General features: G+C 40.2%; 1 protein-coding gene across 1 annotated transcript in view; it reads left to right on the forward strand.

The window, feature by feature from the left end:
* Positions 1 to 24,443, forward strand: part of Stt3b (STT3 oligosaccharyltransferase complex catalytic subunit B) — a 66,314-nt gene that overhangs the window by 5,519 nt on the left and 36,352 nt on the right. Inside the window, exon 2 of the mRNA XM_028767255.1 lies at positions 22,835 to 22,943. Coding sequence (XP_028623088.1) covers positions 22,835 to 22,943 — 109 coding nt within the window. The remainder of the gene's footprint in view (positions 1 to 22,834; positions 22,944 to 24,443) is intronic.

Below are 24,443 nucleotides of genomic sequence, written 5' to 3' on the forward strand. Positions count from 1 at the left end.
GTTGGCTAGCCAAAATATCGAACCACTTTTTATAGTTTGAATGTTGGGAAAAATGCTTTCTTAGTCTGAGACATCAAAATATTTTGGAATATACTTTACAACATAAATTAGTAAATGTTTATTCATATCTGTACCAATTGTCCATTCAAATTTGTATCATTTAAGATAAGCAAATCTGTGAATTACACTAATTAAGTTCATCTGTAACCCTTCCTTTGTGGAATATGTTGTAGGAAACATTAACAGAATTTTCAAATGATATGTGTAAGTTCAACAGTGTCTCACTTTGTAATACTTATCTTTCAGTTGAGGAAATGGGGTGTAATTTTTTGTTTTCATAGACAAAGCATATTTTAGTTCAGTGGTCTCCAGATCTGCCTGATTCCAAAGTCTGTTTTTATGTACCCTGCCTGTAAGGCAGATTTAAAAGAAAATGTCTCTCTTACTCTTTTTTTTTTTTTTTTTGAATCCTTCTTGAAACTGGATTGCTTTGTGTAGCTCTGGCTGTCCTGGAACTCGCTCTGTAGACCAGACTGGCCTCAAACTCAGAAATCCACCTGCCTCTGCCTCCTGAGTGCTGGGATTAAAGGTGTACAACACCAATTTAATTTGCTTCTTAGTCATCTCCTCTAAGTCTTTACCGTCAAAATGCCTAGTCACAGCCCACTCTAGTGAAGTAAGCGTGCTACTTAGATGGATAGCTAGTTATTGTGATTGTTTTAATGTAGGGGAAGAAGAAAAGTTGATTTAAGTTTAGTTTTTTGTTGAAGATGAGAATGAATTTTCAGAAATGGGCCTTTTAGGAAGTAGCCCACTGAGAAGAAAAGATGATTGAATCTAGCTAAGTATTTTCACTAAGATTTGTAAAAAGTTCATAGTGTTGAGTTTGGAGGTATTACATCATCCCAGCATGAGGATTTTGAGTGAATAGCTATGCTCTTAGAGTAGACTCCGAATTCTAGAGGTAAATAGATTCTTAAAGTATATGTGATCACTTGTCTTGTTTCCAAGATAAAGGGCCTGAGGAGCATGCATAAACTGCCTAAAGGGAATTGAGGCCTCTTCATACTGAGGTGGTTTTTAAAGTTATAACTTCAGAATATGAGAAGACATTCTTTGTATATTACTGTTCATTTTGAATTGAGGGTGTTGAAAATAATAACAGTTCACACACAGATGTAGAAACAGGACTTTTGTATAAAGTTTAATTTGGAGTTGGTGATATAAAAAAGCTTTGGGCGTGAATTGCCTGTCACTGCCATAAATTAAGTTTTAAAACTATTCTTTTATTACTGTGTGCTCATGCTTATCAAAAGAAATGTTCTTGGATAGAGTAGTCATTTTATTCATATTAGTAACATTCTAAAGTATCAGTTGATAAGCAAGTTGATGAGTTTCTTTTCTAAGCTTTATAAACGTATAGCACTTCCCAGTTAAACAGTTTTCCCCTAGTATGGGCTTTTAAAAGTGATTTCTAGTCCTCTCAACTTAACAAGACTTCAAATTATTATTATTTTTTAACTTAAAGTATTGACAGCTTCTTGTTCTCCGTTTCTCAGTATCTAATGTTGCAATTGATGGTGTGTGTGTGTGCGCGTGCACACTCGTGTGCATGCATGCACACCTGTGTACCAATGTTGAAGGTGAATTATTGTCTGCAACATTACAAAAATTAAAATGCATAGTAAGTCATTCCTGAAGTGTGCATTATGCATGCCTTACATTATTTTGCTGCAGGTCAGATTTGTCTGAAGAAAAGCATGAGGCCAGATTGAATGACATGGAAGAAAAGGATCTTGTCCCCAAGTTTATTTATGAAAGTAAATAAATTATTTCACCATGTGCAATCCACAGCAAAAACAGTGAATGTAGAATTATCCAAAAGAAAGCAGCACTTTTGATATATTCTTTGGAAATAAATCTCAAGTGCTTATGTTAAAAAGAGCAAAAGGTGCATTTGCAAAGGCTTTTATTATAGGCAAAAACGGGTTTCAGTCTTACGAAGGAGACTTACAGTACACAGTAGATGAGGACCCATCTGACCATTTTCATCACTGCTTCTCCAGTCCCTGTCTCCCACACTGTAATGGAACCTAAGTGTCTGTGTCCTGACTTGTGTCATAGGCGGTCAGCTTTCTGTAGTGCTACAGTCACAGCTTAGTTAACCTGTTTTAGTCAAGTGGAATTGTAGCTTTTGTAGCCTGCTCTTGTTCATCTTTTTTGGTTAGAAGAGGAGTCAGAACATTTGGGCAATAAGTAAGGTTCAGTCTAGCACCTAAGATTTTGCCTGTTCTCTTTATAGCAGGAAGTACCTGTAAAAAGAAAAGGGGGGGGGAGATAACAAGATGTCAAATGATCCTGTAAAGAATTTTTTTTTAAAGCTTCACTGTCCCTTTTTTTTTAAGATTTTATTTATTTTATATATATATATATATATATATATATATATATATATATATATATATGACAAGTACACTGTAGCTGTCTTCAGACACACCAGAAGAGGGCATCAGATCCCATTACAGATGGTTGTGAGCCACCATGTGGTTGCTGGGAATTGAACTCAGGACCTCTGGAAGAACAAGCAGTGCTCTTAACCGCTGAGCCATCTCTCCAGCCCCAAGAATTTTTTAAATTTATTATTTTATGTGGTTTATCTGCATGTATGTGCATCTGCATACCAATTGCCCACAAAAGCCCAAAATTGCAATTTTGCACTGCCATGTAAGTGTTGGAGATTGAACCTAGGTCCTCTGGAAGAGCAGCCAGTGCTCTTAACCACTGAGCCATCTCTCCAGCCTTAGATATCAAATGATCTTAAAGCCAACTCTTTTAGATAGAGTCATCCTTTTCTCTAGATAACCCCTGAAAGGTTGAATCTTTCAGAAGACACAGGATATAGGAAGCAGGGCGTGGGGACATCATTTGGGAGAGAAACGATAACGGAATAAAAAAAAGTTACTGTTCAAGAACTGGGCTTTGGTTAATGAGCTACAGTGGTGTTGGCCATGGTGTATGTCTGCAGTCCTAGCTATTTTGGGAGACCGAGAGGTGCAGGGGTGATGACCACCTCTGCACACACTATACTCCTGCTGCCTCCTGGTATGCCTGCTCCAGTTCTCTCTCCCTCTGGGTTTGCTCATCTCCATCCCTTCCACCAGGGCCAGCTGTCCTTTGCTACCCAGGTGATGTGCAGGGCCAGCTCACCAACTCTTATGACCTTGGAGTCAGCTCTCCTGACTGCTTCGAGGGGTGAGGGGTCAGAGGGCATCCCCCACTACTAGTAGAGGAGTGGCAGGGCCAGCTCTCCCTAGCTCTGTCCTCAGAGCTGGCTCCTCCACTCTCCCTCGCTCCCTCTTGACCTGGGTCAGCATTACTGAGCTGACGAGGTGAGGTACAAGGCCTATTCTCCAAAGTGAAGGGCAGGATAGCTCTCCTGAGCTCATGACCCTGTGGGCAATTTTCTCGACTGCTGGAGGTGGTGAGGGGCAGGGGGTGGACATCACCTCTGTGCCACCCCACAACAGACAAGTCTCCAATTTCATCTCTCTTCATAATGCTAAAGCTGCTCCACTTCTTTCCCTACCATTTGACCACCACATACTCATACATGTGGTGCTGTGTCCTGTTCTCTCCCTGCCTCCCAAAGGCCTCCCTCCATTTGACTGGTGGGCCCCTGGGTGACATCCTCCATCCATGCTGCAGGTCTGGTGGCAAGTGGATGTCTGTGTATCCTCCCTCCCCCAACCTGTGCTGTACACTGGAGGCCAGAGGACAGGTCTCTGTCTGTCTTCCTCTTCCTGTGCTGTGCTGCCTGGACTTGACTTGATTTTTATGAGTTCTAGGCATAGGACAGCTTTGGCCATCAATCCAGGATGCACAAAGGACTACCATCTGCTCTGCTGTTGGCTAATATAAAAACAGCACCACCAAGGTGTCTTCTTTGCCCACTACAAGGGGTGTGTGTGCATGCGTGCGTGCGTGCATGCATGCGTGCGTGTGTTATTCTTTTATGTTTTTAGACAGGATTTCACTATGCAGTTTAGGCTGGACTAGAACTTGTGAGATAGCCCAGACTGGCCTGGAATTCTCCATCCTGCTTTAGAACTCCCCCTTCCTACCCCTAAACCTCCCAAGTGCTGGAACCATTCCTAACAGTAATTACTTGCTTTGTTTCTTTTGTTTGGTATGTGGTGTGTGTGTACATGCATGTATATGTATGCTCACATATGTGAGCAGAAGCTAAAGATTTGTTTTCCTTGGATACCCACTGCCGATAATCCAGGATTTCTCAATTGAACTCAGAGTTTGCTGATTGAGCTAGTCTTGTTAGCCAGCCAGCTCAGGGATTCCTCTTTGCCCCTATTCCCCAGCAAAGTAGGATTACAAAGTAGAATGCTGAGGATCTGAATACCAGTCCTCATACTTTACCTACAATTCTGAGAAAGGAGGTGTTGACATCTGAGCTGAAAGAATTTTGGAAAGTCCTAAGAGTGTACCGTTTGATATCTTGGGGTTTTCATGCGTATGCGTGGAATTACTAGTTTTGGTTGGTGTGTGTGTTTGTATATTACTAGTTTTGGTTGGTGTATGTGTGTTTTTGTGTATTACTAGTTTTGGTTGGTGTATGTGTGTTTTTGTATATTACTAGTTTTGGTTGGTGTATGTGTGGTTTTGTATATTACTAGTTTTGGTTGGTGTATGTGTGTTTTTGTATGGCTAAGAAATCTTGAATAGCTTCTTTGAGTTCTCGCAGGTTGCTTTCTTCTAGTGGAGTGATTCTCAACCTCTGGGTCATGACCCTTTTGGGGGAAGGGAGTGACAGACGGATGACTCTTTCACAGGAGTCACTTAAGACTGTCAGAAAACACATTTACATTATGACTCCTAACAGTAGCAAAATGACAGTTATGAAGTAGCAACAGAAGTAATCTTATGGTTGGGGACACCATATGAGGAACTGTATTAAATGGCTCCAGCATTAGGAGGTTGAGAGCCACAGCTCTCGTGTTTCGATAGTTACTAAGTTGTATCCTTTTCAGCTTGTTTCCTTGATTGTTTACTGGCTGTGTGGGACTTCAGAATATTGAGAAAGTCATATTCAAAAGAATTTCTCAAAAATCCTTCTCAAGGATAAAGTTAATTCAAAGAATGATAAGAGGTCATTGACCTTCATGTAAGAACCTGAACTTTAGTGGGCTCTGAGAATTGGGTGTCTGTTAGCAAATGCTGTATGGTGTCAGGAAAGTGACTCGAGTTGGGAAGGCTTCCCTTAATAATTAGTTAGCACTTAAATGAAACAAATAAAAAAACTTGCATGCATTTCTCTTTGGTGATTAGAATGATTTTGATCAGATTTGTTGGTGGTTTCTGCTGTTAGTATAAAACCCCATGCTATTTGAGGGGATAACAGTTTGTTTGTTTGTTTCTTTGTGAAAAATAATGGGCTGTTGTCAAACTTAATTTATTGCTGAAGAAAATTTAAATCTGGAGCTGCCTTTCTTATAACTCAGTTGAGTCAGCCAGCATTTGAATTTTATGAACTTTAAAACTTAAGCCAACTATCCTAAGAAAAATGTTTAACATATCCCATCATCCTCAACTCCATACAAGGACTAATCCCAGTGCCTTGAGGTTCAGCTCCACTTGGGCAATGGTCAGTGTAAGGATAGAAGCCCTTTTTATTGCTCCTGAGATTCCTCCTGTATGAATTTCAAAGTGGAGATATCCTCCTAAGTATCTTAACTGTTGTGAACCATGACAGGTACACTCTTTTCAGGAAAATAACCTGAAGGTTAGTCACTATAGGCTCTATTAATAACATTATAAAACTGTCTTTTGCTAAACTTTACTGTGCAGTTGAATGAACAGACTGAAGCCATTTTTTGAAGTTTTACATCTATAAAGTAAAAATAGTCAAAGAGAGTAGTAGGTTTCTGTGGTTATGGGTTTTTGTTTTGTTTTATCTGAATTTGTAAGGCATAGTCATTTGGATTTTGATGCTCATTTGCCCCTGTAGTGAATGATGATTTAATGTTACCATAGAAAGGAAAAAAAGTTCCTTTCAGTCAAGAACATCATTTGTATTCTCCCTGCAGTATTTTGCACAGTACTAGGGGCATGGTGAATACTCAGTGAATATTGAAAACCTTTTGTCTCTAACTATATATCTTAAAAATTAACTTCATCTTAAACTGTGCATCTTGTTTTGGTGAGACAGTTATGTAGTAAGTCTCTTGGGTTTGGCTGTAGTGTCAGCAAAGTCATATGCAGTGAACGCTGTAAAGCCACTTTCACGGCTCTTTTAGTCTTAAGGACGAGGAGGGAGAGCTGCTGGAGAAGAGATGGTACTACCTGCAGAAGGGAGAGTTGTAAGCATCACTGCAGGCCACTAGCAGTGTGGGTGAGTGGCCGACTGCATTTGTTAGGAAGAACATCAAGAGAACGTGTAACTTTAGTTATATGCATGTTTCTTAACAAGCACAAATAACTCATGAGTTCTTTTTCATGTTTTAACTCATTAGTTAAGGAAGATTGACTCAGACAAGAAAGACTAGTTAATATCTATCAGCTTCCTGAATTATAAAAGTTGCATTGTTAATTTTTGAGATGAAAGGAAAAGGTGCTATCTCAATAAAAATGAATTTACAAGCTAGAGTTTGAGGAATACTAAGTGCTGAAATGATTGTCTGCCTTAACACTAGTTGGTATGTACTGAATTCATGTGGACAGGGAGTTTAGGTAGGTTTACATTATTGATCCATTCATCACTCTTTTTTGATTGAACTCAATGATGAAGGTAAGTGATAGGCAAATCCAGCAGCACTTTAGAAAGCATCAGAGTTTTGACCTTTTAAACTTAGAAATTAAAGGATAGTAAATAAAAATACTCATTAGAACAAATCAATTGGTGCACTTGTGAGTCTTTGCAGTGGAAATAACTTTGTGCCTAATTATTAGGTGGGTCATTGGATAATAGCTATTAGTGAGTTAGTGTTAAATAAACCAAAAGAGGAGGCCCTTATCCTTTTTAAATTGTTATTTAAAGTCTAATAGAAATGATTGGTCTGTTAAGTATTCCTGTGAGTCCTCAAATTGAAAACCTGGAATTGACCTCACAGGATTTTTTTTTTAACTTAACCAAACTATCTGCCTCAAAAACAAAACAAAACAAAAACAACAAAAAAAACACCCTTTATCCATCAATGTATTTTAAAAAGAAAGTCTGTTAGTACATGTTCAAAGCCCAAGTTTAGTCCCTGGTACACCAAAAGGACAACGACAACAGTAAAATCATGTTTTGAGTAGAATTTGTTCAATACATTAATCAGCATTGAATATTCACTGACTTTTAAAAAACGTAAGACACCTTGTCCATGGGCATATAGTCTGGTTCCTACAACACGTTTATTCTAGACTTTAACCAAGAGAGACTTTGATTTTAACATGCTACACAGCTGACATTTGAAGGAGAGGAACAAGATGATGAAGCCATGTAAGATAATGCAATGGATCTAATCTTAACATGGTTTAAAGGCCAGTCATATGCTGAGAGTAGAAGAAATGAGCTTGAACAGCTGACTTTAAAAATCCAGCTATTTATGGTTGTTAAATTGAGTCAGTCACTTCATTAAAAGGGAGACATCCACCCCCACCCCCTTTAAGATGGTTATTTTGGTTGTCAAAGTAATATACTGAACCTTAAAGGGTCTAATATCAACAACCTTGATACAAAAGGTTTTCTTTTTAAAATAAAACCATTTGAGATACTTAAAAAGTATTTATATCATTTAAGTTATGTTAATTAGGCCTATTGGGCCTGGATCACAACCTAAGACGTTGCTAATAGGTTGAGGTATATTTAAAATGTAACATGCACGTAAGTGGAATGTGTGTACTCTGCAGAGTTATGAAACTTACTGTTGATATTGGAAACCTACCCAGTGGCTGCAGAATCCAGCACCATCTTCATATTTACCTGTTTCTTCTTTAGCCTGTCTCTTATTTTTCTTGTTGCAACTAGGAAAACATTTTGACTTTATATTTTGTTTTGATTATGTATGTATGTGTGTGTGCCACGTGTGTGCGCCTGAGGATAGATGTGTACAGAGTCTAGGAGTGGGTGTTCAGAGTCTCTGCAGCTGAAGTTAAGGTAGTTGTGAGTTCTAGGGTTTTTTTCTATCATGCATAATGTTAATGATCAAACTTTTCTGATATATACATGTGAAAGTTTGATAGTTGTGTACTTGGAGTGACATTATATTTCAGCTATTTATAAAGATGCCATCTCAAAATATAGTGGCACAGCAGCCAGCACCTTTCACCGTCATGTGGGACAACCAGGAAGTCGTGCCAGCCTGTATTATGAGAGCATTATAGTTGTCTCCACAGGCTGCAGCTGGCTGGGGTGGGGATGTCTCAGACGCCTGGGCATTGGTGACATTTTGGAACTTTGATGGTGCATTAATCAGAACTTGGCTCTTCCCTGTTGTTACATAGGCTGCCTTACTTCGTGGTTCCTGGGCTCCAAAAGAGAATCCCAAGATGGAAGAAGCTGTCTGGCTGATTAAAGGCATGGAGCAGACAGCATCATTTCCAGTCTAGTTTATTGTTCAGGCAACATAGACTTACCTCAGTGTCAAAAGAGAACACTGGTATATAGGTGCAGAATTAGTTAGGAGTGTCAATAGACGTTCTACCACAGCATGTTTATTATTTTAATCTCCTGAGAATATCTTTGGCCACTTTGGGTTTTTTGTTTGTTTTTTATTTGCTTATATTTGAAGCAGCATCTGGCTTATGTAACGCAGGCTGCTTCTTCCTGCCCCAGGTTCCCAAGTGCTGGAATAGCAGTCATACATTACTGTGCTTGGCCCTAACCAGTTTTAAAAATTAGTTTCTTTGTTTGAATGATTTGATAAGAGGCTTTGTATATACACATTTATTATATGTATACAGTCTACACTAAATCGAGGTTAAATTTGTTGCAGGTATTTTATTTCAGCTTGTGACTTAGCACAACCCTATGGTGTTGATATTTTATTTCCCCAACTTTATAGATGTGCTTTAGTTAGTGTGTGTTAAAAGAACGTAGTCTTGAAGTCAGATAGCTTCCAAAGGTGACATTTTGTTTTAAAGAACGGTGTTGCAAAGATGTGCAGTGAGATGTCCATCAACCTATCTGTTATATCCTCCCTCAACAGTGATTAACTAATAATCACTCTGTGTGACATTTGTTAAGTGTACACCGAGGTGACACTGGAGAACTTGTTGAGAGTGCCAACTCCTGAGCTAGTACACTCAGCGCCACGTGTTTTCCAGTGCTGCTCCCTTTCCTGTTTCTTGGCTTCCCTTCTGAGTTATTCATTTGCATCATTCAGTCACTATCTGCCCAAACTTTGCACACTTGTTTTCCACAGCCAGGCTAGTTGCTGTCAGTGCTGTCTGTCCTAAGGATATGAAGGGTTTGGCTGATACTTGAGATTTTCTTGCCTACCTCTACTTCCATACTTTATTCTAGAAATTAAGGTTCTTAAGTATTGTGGCTAAAATCCTTTTTTTTTTTTTGGTTTTTCAAGACAGGGTTTCTCTGTGTAGCCCTGGCTGTCCTGGAACTCACTCTGTAGACCAGGCTGGCCTCGAACTCAGAAATCCACCTGGCTCTGCCTCCCAAGTGCTGGAATTAAAGGCATGTGCCACCACTGCCTGGCAAAATACTTTAAAATTACATGAATTTGAGAAGTTGAGAGTGTGTATGTTCAGATGTTTGCCCCATGTTCTTAGAATGCTGTAGACAGGTCAGTTGAAGCACGTCTGAGTTACCTCAGAAGTGAGGATGCCATGGAGCAGGACTGAAGTGCAGACCAAAGCTTGAGGGAAGTGAAGCCACTATTTTTTTTTTATGCCTTGAACAAATAGGAAAAGATGGAAATACACTTGTAGATACTGCCTCTCTACTCTCAAATTAGGAAGATTTGTGTGTATTTTCCATTTATTTCAACTCTGTAAGTTGACAGCACCCCAGTAGACCTAGTGCAGACATGCCACCTCACATTTCTTGGATTTAATCCCCAAATGCAGTACCTCACACCTTTAATCTTTAATCCTAGCAGTAGGCCAGCAGATCTGTGAGTTCAGACTAGCTTGATTGCATGGTAAGTTCCAGGCCAGTCAAGGCTAAGTAGTTAACTTTGTCTAAACAAACAAACAAACAAATAATAAATACCTATGGTGGAAGTAGAAGTTAAACATCAGAAGGGTTTTTACATGCAGTAGACACACAGCTCCATCCCACTTTGATTTGAGTGCATGGTTCCTTTGGAAGTTGGAGGAATACTGAGCCATCTTGCCAGCCCTTCAGTTAGTTTTTAAAATGTCAAGTATAGCCAGGGGTGGTAGGTCCACAGGTAATCTCAGCACTGGCTGGCCTCAGAGGAAGAGCCTCTTCCCAAACAGAACAAAACACATGTCTGTGATAGTCCAGAGACCCTCCTCTTCCAGGGGGGACTGATGGAAATTGGCAGCAGACAGTTAGAACAGAGCCCTTATTTGTGTTGTTGTGAAGCTTTTCTGTGTGTTGTCAGATCTTTTGAGTTGTGTCCACCTCACTGAGGGAGAAGGGTGACAGAGACTTAGAGTGACCAGACAATTGCAGACTTTACACAGCCCTTCACTTACTTCTCTTGTGCTCACCATGAGGGAAGTGGGTGCTGTGTCTCGGTACATGCATGCTCTTCTGCTGAAGAGGTCTTGTATCAAAGTGGCCCACCTACCAGCGAGTGAAGGTCAGGGAAGCATCATCCCAGGGCTAGGCTGCAGCTGCTTGTGCACTGATGAGTAGTACATTCATGGTAGTGCCACAGGGCCTGTCCTCTCTCTCTAGGTCTTTTCTTTCAGAGTTGACTTGAAGCTCTTTTTCATGCATCACTGGTTAATTCTCTGCTGTACTGAAGCACTACTATGGATTCCTTTCTTTGTATTTCCATATCTGAAGTTCTAAACTTGATTGTTTAGACAGTGCCTTTAAGATGTCAGCTGGTGTAAGTGGGTTTAAATTGCTTTTGTAGCTATAGTGAAATAAAGCAGGCTTTCCACCCTCTGTGTACCTAAGGAAGCTATCTGTGAAGTGTGGCGTCCTTGGGTTTTTGATCCTGCCACTAGATGGCAGGGATAATAAAGATGAAATGCCAGCATTAGTGCCTGCTTAATTGGTGCTGATCTCTAGCTCTGTTAATACTGAATTTGGGTTACATATAAAGTCTCTCAACTAGAGGGCCTACCTAATACTGAATTTGGGGTGCATATGAAATCTCTCAATAGAGGACCTACCTAAGTATAAGAACAGCTGTAAAACATGTGTAGAGTTAGTAACAAGGTAAAGGAAAAAGAGTGGAAGCCTTTCATCTTTAAGATAATCATTGGTATTTTAAAACAGATATATTATTATTGTTTGTTTGCATGATGTGTATGTGAGGGTTCACATGCCACAGTGCATGGGTCAAGGTTATGGGACAACTTTGTAGAGTCTGTTCTCTCTTTAAATTTACATGTGAGTGGATGTAGCATTCTGGGGATGGAACTCAGGTCACCAGGCTTATTGTCACAGTTGACACCAGGTGCTGAGTGTCACCCAGTTGACCATCAGAGTTCTGACCTGTTTTTCTGCATGCATCTTGTTGAATTTGACTTCTCTATTCTTCTGATTGTCTTAGGCTTACATTAATATCTATAACTGGTCATCCTTTCGGTGTCCTTATTTGCTTTCCTATTGACTAGGTTGAAACATGTTTTAACATCAACATTTTTAAATGGTTACATATGCAAAATCCTAGAACGATGTGTATAAAATGTAGAACTTGAGTGTCTATGTAAATCTTACAAAATAAAGAGCTTGCTTGTTGAAAGCCTTGAAGAACAGGATAATGAGAAACTAAAGGGCAGCATGTGGTTGTGTGATGTTATAGAGGACTTTGTCTTGGGTGGGGCTTGTCGGTTAGTAGAGTGCTGACACTCATGAACCCTGGGTGTAATCCCCAGTACCACATAAATCAGGTGAAGTTGGTGTATACCTATAATCTAGCATTTGGGAAAAGGAGACAGAAGTTCAAGGTCATCCTCAGCGACAGAGTTTGAGGCTAACCTAGGAGATTTGAGATTTTGTCTTACTAGAGACAGAAGACTTCTTGGTCGTCAGCAAGCTTTCACCAGATAGTCCTTGCTGCTATTAAAATAAACAGCCATATTAACAAATACAGGTGACTTTTGTGATGTTTCAGTCAAGAGTTAAGTCATTAGGACCCGTAGACCTATCACCTCAAGCAAGTCTCAGTTCTGCTAGCAGCCTAAGTAAGTTTAGCTTGGAAGAGAGTTATTTCCCAGCACAGTCCCCAAAGGAGAACCCAGCCCCACGTGCACTCTAGGCAAAGGACCTAGTTACAGTGAACTCAGCTAGATGCTAACAAGGCCTCTAAGCCCGTGCAACTTGTTACACAGAGGTGGAGAACAAATACAGATGCCTTCACAGCCCTTGCTTCTCTCATCTTGCTACTGCCTGTCATCTAATCAAGAATAGTTCATGAGTCCCTCTTATATACCAGACCCTGGGTAGAATCTTGAAGTCAGCATGATTCTAGTCTGGTAGGGAAGATAGACTTAAAACAAGTAAGAGTGACAGATGCCTTGAAAGGCATGCACTGTAATGAGAGCGTAGAAGATTTCATTCATTCCTGTCTCACAGACGCGTCCTAGCCTTGCTTTTATTAGCATTATGAAATGGTATGTACATTTTTTTCTAGCCCTTATACATGTTTTCCTCCTTTTAGAACATTTCTGTTTTCTTGCTTGGTAATTAGCCCAGGTTTAAGAAAATGCTAATTGTAGGGGCCTTCTGTGAGCCCTTTTGGTAGTTGGATTTGTGAGAGAGGCAGACTGCCAGTGCCAGAGCACTATGTAAGGTAAGCTCCTAAGAACAGACAGAAGCTGACAGGGAGACTCGGGGACTCATATACATTGCTGGTGAGAGGACCAGTGGGAACTCCTGTGGGAAACCCTTATTGTTTTCTAAATACATGCTTAGAGCCTAGAAGTGGAGTTAGAAGGCGTTGACTTTTTCCTGTCCAGAGACAGAAAACACATGATCTTTAAGGCCTGTATGAAAATGTTTAATCCATCAGGGCTATCTATCACTGTTCTCAGCTGAGAACATCCCCACAGCCCATCAGTAGTACTAACTGTGGATAGTGGTCCTAAGACAAAATGCACTTAGAAGTGAAAACGGGCACATTAATGCTGCATGGGTGACTCTCAGAAACATGCTAACATTGTTATGTTACTCTTACATGAGAGTAGCACTATCCTATTTATACAAAAAAGAAAGCAGAGAATGAACACACGAGTATATGTGGTGAAAGAAGTCACTGTTTGAGAAGGGAGGTGACTGGAAAGGTATGTGTGGGAACTGTCTGGGCTGACACTGTCAGCTCATTGCATGAAACATGAAGATATCTTGTATGTGTGTATCAGTACATGAAGGTTTCCTCCATTTTTTTTTTAATGTGTAGTGTGTTGTATGTACTTGTTAGTGAAGGGGGGTATACGTGTTCATTCAGGCATAGTTCCTTGATTGTTCTGTTCCTTTATTTCCTATATTTACTCATTTATTTTGAGATTATATCTCACTGGACTGAAGCTCAGTGGTTGGCTGGTCACAGGTCTGAGACCCTCTCTCCAACTCTGTTCTGAAGTTATCAGTGCTGACTGAGCAATCTCCTCAGCCCTTACTTCAGATTTTCAAAATGAAAAAAATAACACATGTGTGATTTGGGTGTCTTTACCATTCAAGTGTGCTGTTCTTTGATTGCTCTCTGTACTATTAATGGTCATGTCAGCCCTGCAGGGCCAGAAAGCAAGTCTGCCTCTGTTCTCAGTTACCACTGTGTGCACTTGCAGAATGTCCAGCCTCAGAAGTTAGGAGGTAGAAGGTTACTTGAGAACTATAGTTTATTAAAGTTAGTCCATGTTTTATGGTCACATTTTCAAGAAAATATATTTGCATTATTATAGAATTTTGTGTTGACTGTTTATGTGACATCTAGCGTTTTTCTGTGCTAGAACTCACAAGACATGTGTGTTTGTTAGTGTTAGCCTACTCTAGATATGATTTTGAGATGGTGTGAATGCTGTATTTGTAAGCATCTAAACATCTGACTTCCCTGAATAGGTGAGGCTTTATTTCCTTTAAGCAGGTGAAACTATGTACATTTTCTTCTGAGTTTCTTTTTGCTGTGTCAGTGTTTAGTTAGATTGATGGTGTGTGTGGGGGGGGCTTTGACCATCAAGAGCCAGTAAACAAGAGTGATATGAGAAAGCAACCGTTGATCATCTAACACTTTGCCTAACTGCTGCTGTCTTTGTCTGTTTTCCCTAATGGAAATGATAACTAATTTTAAATAACAACATACAGACCAGAAACTTGAAAAATAAGTTCAGTTGGATCAACCCAGACTGCCCTTTCGTGGGGACATAGTCTCTGAAACTGAAGTGGACAGTGCTGCAGCTGAGTCTGACTCGTTCTTCTATCTAATGTGATGCTACCTTTTGTGACTAATTGAGGGTATTTCAAAACCAGTTTTAAAATAGTACAACACCTTTATACAGACTTTTAGTGGAGGAGTCCATATTTCTATCAGTGTCCCTTGCCTCTGTTTGCAATGAGGCTTATGTTGGCAGCTGCCCATTTTGCCAACTTTCGAGAAGCATAGCTAGTCCTAAGGTTGGCAGGAAATTCTTCCATACTGAGCACTTGCCTGTGATGAGCTTTGTCAGTGTGTTTGATGCATTTGTTGTGTCTTGGCTTCCTTTCTGGTGTTAGTCTATTTCTGACCGTTTTGGTTGCAGAGCTCCACCAAATGGCCTCTCTGCCTCTCCATTCCAAACCATCCCTGATGGTATAAGGTATAAGGATGAAGAGGAACAAGCGTGTTTAACAAGCCTGGTGTTTGTTAGAACATGCTCATTCTGTGTCCTTGGAACCCTGAGCCAAGGTCAGGAATGCTAGCATCTGAACCTGTTGGCTTTGGCCTATCCTTTCACCTTGTAGGGGGGGGGGGGGGGGGGGGGGGAGGGAGAGAGAGAGAGAGAGAGAGAGAGAGAGAGAGAGAGAGAGAGAGAGAGAGAGAATGAGAACACACAACTCTGATTGCTCATGGATTTCTAACAGGACTAGTTATCTCTAAGCAGGATTCTTTAGGGCTCTGAAACTCTAAATAAAATAAATCTCTTCCATAAAGACACTATGTTTTGGTTAAGGATAGGGACACTAGAGCGATAAATACTAGCTGGGGAAGAGCTGAGGGTGAAATCTGTAATGGAGAAGGTGAGCCACCCCCTTAGGGTGGGGCTGTACTTCATAGTCCAAGGCGCTGTTTGTGTAATGGAAGCCTTAAAGCCACAGGAGCTACAAGTGAACTGGTTTGTTTTGTTTTTGTTTTTTGGAAAGACAAAGCAAGTCTTCACATGAATGTTATGTTATTTCTCTGTGTGTGGATAAGTTCCTGTTAGCAGTAGTAATAAGCTGTAGAGATTGAGGGAGAAGCTTGACACAGTCAAATGTGGTTTTTAAATTTAGTAAAGGACAAGTCGAAGAAGGAAATTGAGAATGAGTTGTTAAACTTGAATAATTTATTCATATCAAAATGCATGTTTATGTATCTTGGAAGATGTTGCTGTAACTTACAGGAGAAACAACAGACTTAACTTTTAACTTGCCTTCCGTCCCTTCTGTCGTTCTGGCTGCTGGCTGCCTTTCTTCTTCCCTAAGCTCCTTGCCTTTTTTCCACCCTCCTTTTTATTTGGTGTTCTAATTTCTACTAAGTTTTCAATTGTGCATATTGTATATTAGGAAGGAAAACTGGCTTTTTGTTGTTTTGTTTTGATCAAATAGGAGTTTCTGCTAATAGTTTTCTCTGTAGAGATGTAAGCACAGAGAACAAGCTTTCTGTGGTCTCTGTCCTGTCCTTCTGCTGCACTCAGCACTAAAGTCATTGCTGTGCTGGAGTGACAGAAGACATTATTAACTGGTTTCCCAAAGTAGTTCTTAATACTGGGTATGCGCTTGTCTCTGGTCGGGGGAGAGAGGGGAAATGCTCTTACACTCAAGCTTACACATCCCTTCATAAGTCAGGAAGAAAGTGTTCAGCACAGTGGGGCAGATTGGACATCAGCTTCTCTGGACAACTTCTGTCAAGACTGACAGACAGAAGGTGACCTTAGGTCCAAGTAGGGCAGAGATGGAGACACAGTGCTCTGGTTTTCTTTTATGGGAGTAACACTTGCTTGTAAGAAAGCATTTATAAACTTCATATGGCCTTTAGGTGGTAGTGGTTGTCACCTATTAAGCAGGCCTGACCAAGGTTTGTTAAGGGCAATGGTTACAGTAATATTAAAGAGTTTAAATATGAAGCAACCCAGCCATTTGCTGGACTTCTGTATCATTTCCAAGGTAACTTAGCAAAAGGTTCCATGTCACTTTTTTTTCTTTCGAGTCATTTTATATGTATGGGTGTTTAGCCTGTGTGTATGTATGTGTGCCATATACATATCTGGTGCTACAGAGATCAGAAGTCATTGTATCCTCTAGAACCAAGGTCACAGATGGTTGTGAACTGCCATGTGGATGCTAGAAACTGAGTCTGGTCCTCTACTAGAGCAGCAAGTGCTATTAACTGTGAAACATCTCTGCAGCCCCACACCTTAAACAATTAAGAGAACTTTATCAGTTTATATTTACATGTTTATATTATACATATCTAGACATGTATAACCAGTGCTTTTCAAATACTGTTTAGTTTTGAACCCTTTCATTAGATGAGATTTGTACAAGAACCCAATATATAACAGAACAGAAGTGCAGATTAAATGGAGGACGACATGTTCTGTTCAGGAATGTATTCCAGTTCATCAGGAACATAGCCAAGGGAGAGCCTTTTGGAATTCCCAAGCAATTTTAAATCTACTCCAGGTAAACAGTGCCCAGAAGGGGATGTGAGTGAATCTCTGCAGCCGCTGCTGCTGCTGCTGCTGCTCAGAGTCATCCTGGGATCAAGTGGAAGAATGTGGGTGTGGGACTAGAGCTGCCATCCCAGCCAACTGTATAGCTGTATGACTGGCCAGGTGTTAGACATTTGTGCCTTAATCCAGTCATCTCATTCCAAGGGTTTGTTTGTGCTTGTGAATGTGTGCCAGATGAGTGAATGAAAAATAACGTGTTTTGTAGCACAAGTTACAAAAGTTGTAAAAAGTCTTCAAACCTCATAACCACTCTCCCTCTCAGGCACTGTGGCCATAGATTGACCACCTGGGGAGAAAATTCCCCCATCAGTTAACCTGTGGGCAAGTCTGTGAGGTATTTCCTTGATAATGGTTGATAGACTAGCTCATTGCAGGTGATTCCATCCTGGGCGGGTAGGCCTGGGTAATATAAAACAGTTGAGCACACCATGAGGATCAAGCCTAGTAAGCAGTGTTCCTCTGTGGTCTCTCTTTCACTTCCTGCCTTGAGGTTCCTGCCTTGATCGCCCTTCATGATGGACTATGATTGGGACGTACAATCTGAAATAAACCCTCCCTTCCCCAAGTTGCTTTGATTCAAATGATTTTTCACAACATTATGGCAGCATTTGCTTACTAGTTTCTTTTCCCTCTGTCTGACCTCTAGGTGACTATTTCATTCTTAAGTGTCTTACAGATGGTGTGAGATAGGACTTTATCCTTGCTTACAGGAGTCTGTCTGATCTTCTAATTTTACTCATATTTTGTGGAACCTTTCCCATCTGTAATGATCTGCTTTGTGTTTATTGTTTATTGTATTTAAACTCCAGAAAAACAATTTTCTCTTTGAATTTTCCTAGTACGTCAAAGAAGCTTGGTATATAAATACCAAGGGAAATTATACTTGGGAAAATTTAAAAATAAATAGTTATTTGTTCAAGTGAATCATAGAGTAGCCTTGTGTACAGGTGTGTGCTGTTTATTCTAATGTCCTGTCAGACAAGACCTCCTGGGAGGCTTGTCTCTGTAAGAGCCCGTGTTTTCTGATTTTCTTTTTTTTAATACAAACTATAGTTAACCTAACTTCTCAATTTAAAGCAAATTAGAACCCGAGAGAGGGATTCAAGGCTTTGCCTGGTGGTGTGTTGGCCCATGCAGGCCTCCATCTACTCCATTTGTTCTCTTGTACAATATCTTCTATTTTGCTTTTTGGGTTTCTTTGATACAGGGTCGTCTTAAGTAGCCCAAGTTGGCCTGGAACTTCACCTTCCACCTCTCCTGAGTACTGGGATCACCCACAAGCTGTCACTGCTGACCTTTCTAGTTTCTCATTGCCTGAATTAGTCCCAGCTGCCTTCCCTGGTCAGTTATTTTTCTTCTCTGCTCCTAATTGCTCGTTTCTGCCATGTGCCTTGGGTTTGATTTGCAGAGGCTGCATTAGACTTGTACTCTTGTCTTGGGTGTAAAAGCTTTGTGAACTCAACATTTTAGATGTGAGACAGTGTTGTTTTCTCATCTCTCTTGTTTGGTGTGCTCTTTCACTGCTAAATGGTTGAGGTCCTCCTCCCCAACCCCAGTCAGTTTTTGATTGCTTCCTACTAAGTGTCACTTTATTTTAGAGTTTTTTTTTTAAATTTATTTTTATGAAGGCTGGTTTCTAAATTGCTACAGTATCCGCTATGTTTCTCTGAAAATGTGCTAATCTTGGCCTGAGAATGTGATGCAGGAGTGAATAGAACCGAGTGTGGTGGCCTACACCTTCAATCCCAGCATTTGGAAAACAGAGAAAGGCAGGTCTCTTGAGTTTTAGGCCAGCCTGGTCTGTATAACAAGTTTCAGATTAACCAGAGCTACATAGCAACATACTGTTTCTACCCACAAAGAGTGAATAGAGTACAAACAATTTACAGGCCCTTAACAATCATTTTAATTAATTGTTATAAAAAATAATAATTCTCACATCTCTCCTCAAGCAGACCGTGTTTGATTGATTGCATACATACATTTGGATGCTCTTTTGGAGGAGAAACGGTTTAGAACAAAAGACAGAGCTGGCCCTTGGGAAACTGCCTTTCCTTTCAGTGCTGTTTGCAGCACACTTGTGGACTAAAAGCTGCTCTGATTTACTGTGTTAGCTATAAAACAGGTGAAAAATACTTTCCAGCGTTAATGACTCATATTTTACATATACCATATAATGTTAAAACAATGGGTGGGATCACAGCTCAATGGTAGAGCATTTGTTTGGCATGCATGAGACTGAATTCCTTCCCCAGCAGATTAAGTTTAGGGAAAGGCACAAAATCTTACTTGTTCAGTGCTAGGGTGCCTAGAGGAGTAAACTGTCCTGGCATTACTTGGCTCTTGTGAGCGTGAGTGAAGTGCCAGGAGCATGAAGTCCTTCCAGGGTACACTGAGGCATTCTCACGAACGCTCGCGTGAGCACATGAACACACACACACGATGCGATGAACCTGTAGGTCAAGGTGATGTTTTAAAAGCGCACATTAAACTGACTGGGTGGAGGGAGGCAGAGCCCTCAGAGAAGCTCTTAGGACAGTTAGGAATCTCAGCTGAGTGACTGCTTGAAGAACAGAGAATAAGTTGTGCATGTGGCAAAGTGTGCGGCGAGAAAGGCCATGCCGAAAATTGCTCAAAAGAAGGTTATTGGTAAATACATTCCATTTTAATTTGATACTAGGAAAAGAATAGCCTACGGTTAATCTAAATGCCACTTATGTTTGCTTTGGATTGGCTTTGTAGTGCTGCAACTGAGAATTTGCATGAGAGAAAATAGCCAGACTATACTTAGCAGTAACACCCCAATCTGCAACACATTTGTAGTAAGTTGTAAATTTAGATTGTGGCACTTCCTGTTTAATATAACCATGAGAGAGGCAGACATTTAGTATGCAGTCCCTTGACCAGGAGCCAAAATTTTCTTAGACCCTAAAGAAACTTTAGTATCTTAATTAACGAACACTGTTTAACAGCAAGAAAAAGTTGTACAAAAGTAAACTGTTAGTGTTTGCTTTAATTTCTGGCAGTCCAAGCTTGTATACATTTAAACTTGAAATTGTTTCTCCTGTTTTTTGAATTCATGAAGATTTTATTGAAAAATGCTGTTTCTAAAATTAGAAATCCAGTAGTTTTTCATTTTGGAACTTAATGGTTTTGTTAAATATTTTACTGTGACTAAAGCTAGTATTATTTTTTTCTGTTTTTGCTTTTGTTTTTTGTAATTGAAAAGCTTGGCAGTTACAGGGATGCTGAAGACATAGAGAACACGATAGGAGTTATGAGCTCTTATTGGCAATGTTCTTAAGCCTTTCAGAATCTTTGAGTTACCTCTTTATTTTAATGCCAGAATAGTCATTATTTTCCATATTTAAAATGTAGACTCTAATGGCATTATAAGTGTTAAATAGCATATGTGGGGTTTTTCGTTAGAGTCGTTGTGAAAATGCCAACAGGTTATTGTCAGCATGTCAGATTTTTTTAGATATCAGGATAGCACGAGAGAGATGAGATTAAATGGAAGCGAAGGTGTTGAGGATTTATAAGGTAAAATGGCATGATCTGTGGAGCAGCGTTCAGAAAGACCTAGGTCAATGGGATCAGCCACATTCTTGAAGTGAATATATCCTGGTTATAAAGATGTTAATTCTTACCAAATTGACTGGAGATTAAGTGGCATTTGCTGGTTATCTTGGGTAGAGCTGACAAACTTGCTTTAAAATTAATATGAAGAATCTGAGGCAGGAAGAATTTGCTACATAGGAAATATCAGGTAAGTCAGAGGTACATAGTAAGACCCTCTATCAAAAAAACCAAACAGAAAAAAATAATTTAAAAATTCCGAGAGGCAGGCCAAAAACTGCTAGTAAAGCATTCTCTCAGATACCAAGATTGAACGCAAAGCAGTAGTTCTGATCAGTTCTAGATACATTAAGGATTTAATGGGGAGCCTTAAACTGTTAATCATGAAGAAGAAAATAAGCAATATTTTTATGATCATGCTGTAGCAAAGCATTATTTTTTAACACTCCCCCCCTTTCCCTTGCCATTGTACTTTTTGTCTTTTCTTTGAAAAAACAGAAAAGCAAAACAAAACAAAAAGATAAATGTGAGTTTATGTAAAGAATTTGTGTTTAAAAAATACCACGGGGGAAGAGACTGGGGAGAGAGCGCCCAGTAGTTAAGAGTGGGTATTGCTCATGGTGGAGACCTGGGTTCATTTCTCAGCAACCGCATCGATGGCTCACAACTGCTTGTAGTTGCAGCTCCTGCAGATCTGACACTCTGGCCTCCATGGGCACCTGTGTATACATGATGCACATAAACTCCCATGCACATAAACGAGAGGAAACTAAGTCTTTGAAAATACCATTGGCTTGGTAAGAAGATGGCTCAGAGGGTAAGGACTCTTGCTGCAGAGATGACCTGGTTTCAATCTCTGGGCTCCACATGGCGGAGGGAGAGAAAGGACGCCTGCAGGTTGTTCTCTTTTGGCAAGCACCATCCCACCTCTGACGAATACTGTAATTTAAAATACCACTGGCAGAATGTAAAGAGAAGCCATAGTATGGGAGTTGATTTATAAAACTGACAAAAGAATAGTGCTCAAGACATGAAAAGATTTCTTCAAATACGGACTCATGTAGTGAGCTTGAACACAGGAGATAACTGCCAGCATTAAATGTTGACACTGAAATAAGACCAGTACTCGCGCTTCCATTTCTATTCAGGTTTTCAGTCCTCGACCAAGTGTTCAGTAGACTCTTAATTCCTTCAGGTTGAGACATCAGAAGTTGCAGCTAAAATGATGTCACTTTGGAGAGACTGTTTAGTGTTGTTGTCATGTGGCTGACAGAACATCTTTCCTGTCCTCTCCATACAGAACTGCAGTCATGCAGCATGTGAGCAGTGCAAACACTCCAAAGTACACTTAGAAATGTGCCAAGTATCATAGAGTGTTAGCCAGGCTAACAGTATGGAATGGCAGTGCCCGGGGGGTGGGGGGGGTGGGGGGGTGGGGGGGTGGGGAGGGAGCAGGGTGAACTCCAGTATGGAAAGTAGAGAGCTTGCCTGGTTTCAATCCACCTCCATCCTCCATGGTGAAGTTGATGCTTTAAGTGCCTCTGGAGCTCTGCAGCACTCTGCTTTCTTTGTTTACTGGTAATGTAGGTGTCTGGGGCTCGGTTTTAAAGATAATGAGGTGGTATGGAGATTCCTGGGTTGTACCAAGGACAGTCTAACTTTTGATTTTTAAAATCCCCTTCTCAGAAAATTTAATGATGTTACCCATCCCCTTACAGCTTTGAGTAATTACACTGAAAAGTGTATCTGATTTTGTTTATAGAGTGTTAATTTTATTGATTGATTGATTGATTGATTGATTGAATTATACTTTTATCAGTAACATTTTGGGCTAATGTTTGAAGCCTGCTCTGCCTTCCAAACCCGTGTATTACTTAGTCTTTATGGTGAGTGTAAGAACTCAGGGTGTCTCTTGATTTCTTAACTTTTTTATACTTTGTTACCTTGTAATTTGCCCTTCACTTTTGTCTGTTAAAATAGCCTGCTTATGATTTAACTGGATAATCACAGTTTTCCTTAAACCTTGAAAACGGGTTCTTTTATCATCAGTTACCACAGTAGTAGTAGCTTCACAGGGGCTTTACAGTTTGCTTTTCATAGTAAGACATGCATAGCCATATATTGAATATAAAGAAAGGTATCATTGTGTTAACTGATTTTATAACATTTCCTCTTCTCTTTTGTCCAGGTTTAACTATAGATCAACACATCATCTTGCATCTCATGGGTTCTATGAGTTTTTAAATTGGTTTGATGAAAGAGCATGGTACCCACTGGGAAGAATAGTAGGCGGCACTGTAAGTATATTCATTATTCTTTACGGTAACTGTAACTGTTGAGTAAACCATTAACTGCTAAGGGATGAGGGTCTTTGGAAGCTGTGAATAGTTCACAAATACATCTGTGGCTAGTTACCCAGTATTTCTCAGCTCTATTATTGGCAATTTTTTTGTGGGATATCTTACACTACCCCGTTTCTGAGTGAAGTCAGAGGCTGGATTAAGAATCTGCCATCACAAAGTACCTCAAGTCCACGGTGTGTTGTTTCACTTTGTTTCAAAACAGTTGAGTTTAAAATAAAGCTTTTGGGGGAAGGAAATAAAATTTTAAAAAATAAAAGTAATTACATTTTTCCAGCTTCAAGCCTCTGAATTAATGTAGGTAATTGAACTCATAGAGAAGGGAGGAGGAATACATGGCAGCTCTCAGGGAAGTTTGTATGCTTTCATTTCTTCTTGAATTTTGATGCTAGATGTTTATCGGTATCACTGAGTATCACTCCTCATAAATGTCTGCTCTCTTCTATCTGTCATTAATTCAGATTCATTTCCCTTTTTTCTAAATCCTTGAGTTTATTTTTATGTTCCCTTCCCAGCTGCCTGTGCTGTGGCTACTAATGTTGAGCGTCTGATCGCTAGGCTATGTTTCTGGCAGTCACGGTCATCTCCGTGCTGTCAACAGCACTTCCCGAGTCTGGGGTGGTGTTTTCTTCATCCTTCTATGTTAATCTGTTACGATTTCCTTCTACTGTGGGCTTTTGTTTTCTTTCATGCTTATTCTCTAGCCCATGCTAGCCTTGCATTCAACAGTAACCCTTCTGCCACGGCCTCCCGAGTGATGGAATACTAGGTATGAGCCACTATGCCTGCCTAGAATTGCATGTAGTCTGTAAACAAGGAGGGGTTTGTAGTGCTCTTTTAAATTTTCAAATGATTGTAGTTAGGAAATATCTGTAACTTCAGACCTTTTAGTTTTTGATACTTGATTGTAACCTAAAATACATTCTAATTTGCTCCATGCTCCTTCCTTCTGTGTTTGGAAGGAGTGGTGCATGTGTGTGTGTGTGCACATGTATTCACATATTTGGTGTACATGTGCATGTGGAGATGTGAAGTCAGCCACAGATGGTCCCTGGATGCTGTACTCTTTGGTTTTGTTGTTGTTTGAGCAGAGTCTCTCACTGGCCTGGAGCGAGCGCTCTAATTGGGCCAGATTGGTTGATTTGCAAATTCCAGGTATCTACTTGCCTCTGCCCACCATGCCATTCCCCGTCATCTCCCAGCACTGGGACTCCAAGCTTGTGCCGTAGTCTATGTTTTATGTGTAGCGTGGAGATGGAGCCAGGTCTTCATCTGAGCTGTCTCTGCAGCTCCATTCTGAGGCTTCTTCTACTCCAACTGTAGTTTCAGAACAGTCTTACCTCTGTGGGACTTTGTTCCTACTTAGGAAGGCAGAGTTCCTTCCTGACTTCCCTGATGAATGAGAAGAAATTGTCCAATTTAGTTTCATAAACAGGA

This window comes from Grammomys surdaster, unplaced genomic scaffold (genome assembly GCF_004785775.1).
Source record: "Grammomys surdaster isolate TR1022 unplaced genomic scaffold, NIH_TR_1.0 172, whole genome shotgun sequence".
Classification (NCBI taxonomy): domain Eukaryota; kingdom Metazoa; phylum Chordata; class Mammalia; order Rodentia; family Muridae; genus Grammomys; species Grammomys surdaster.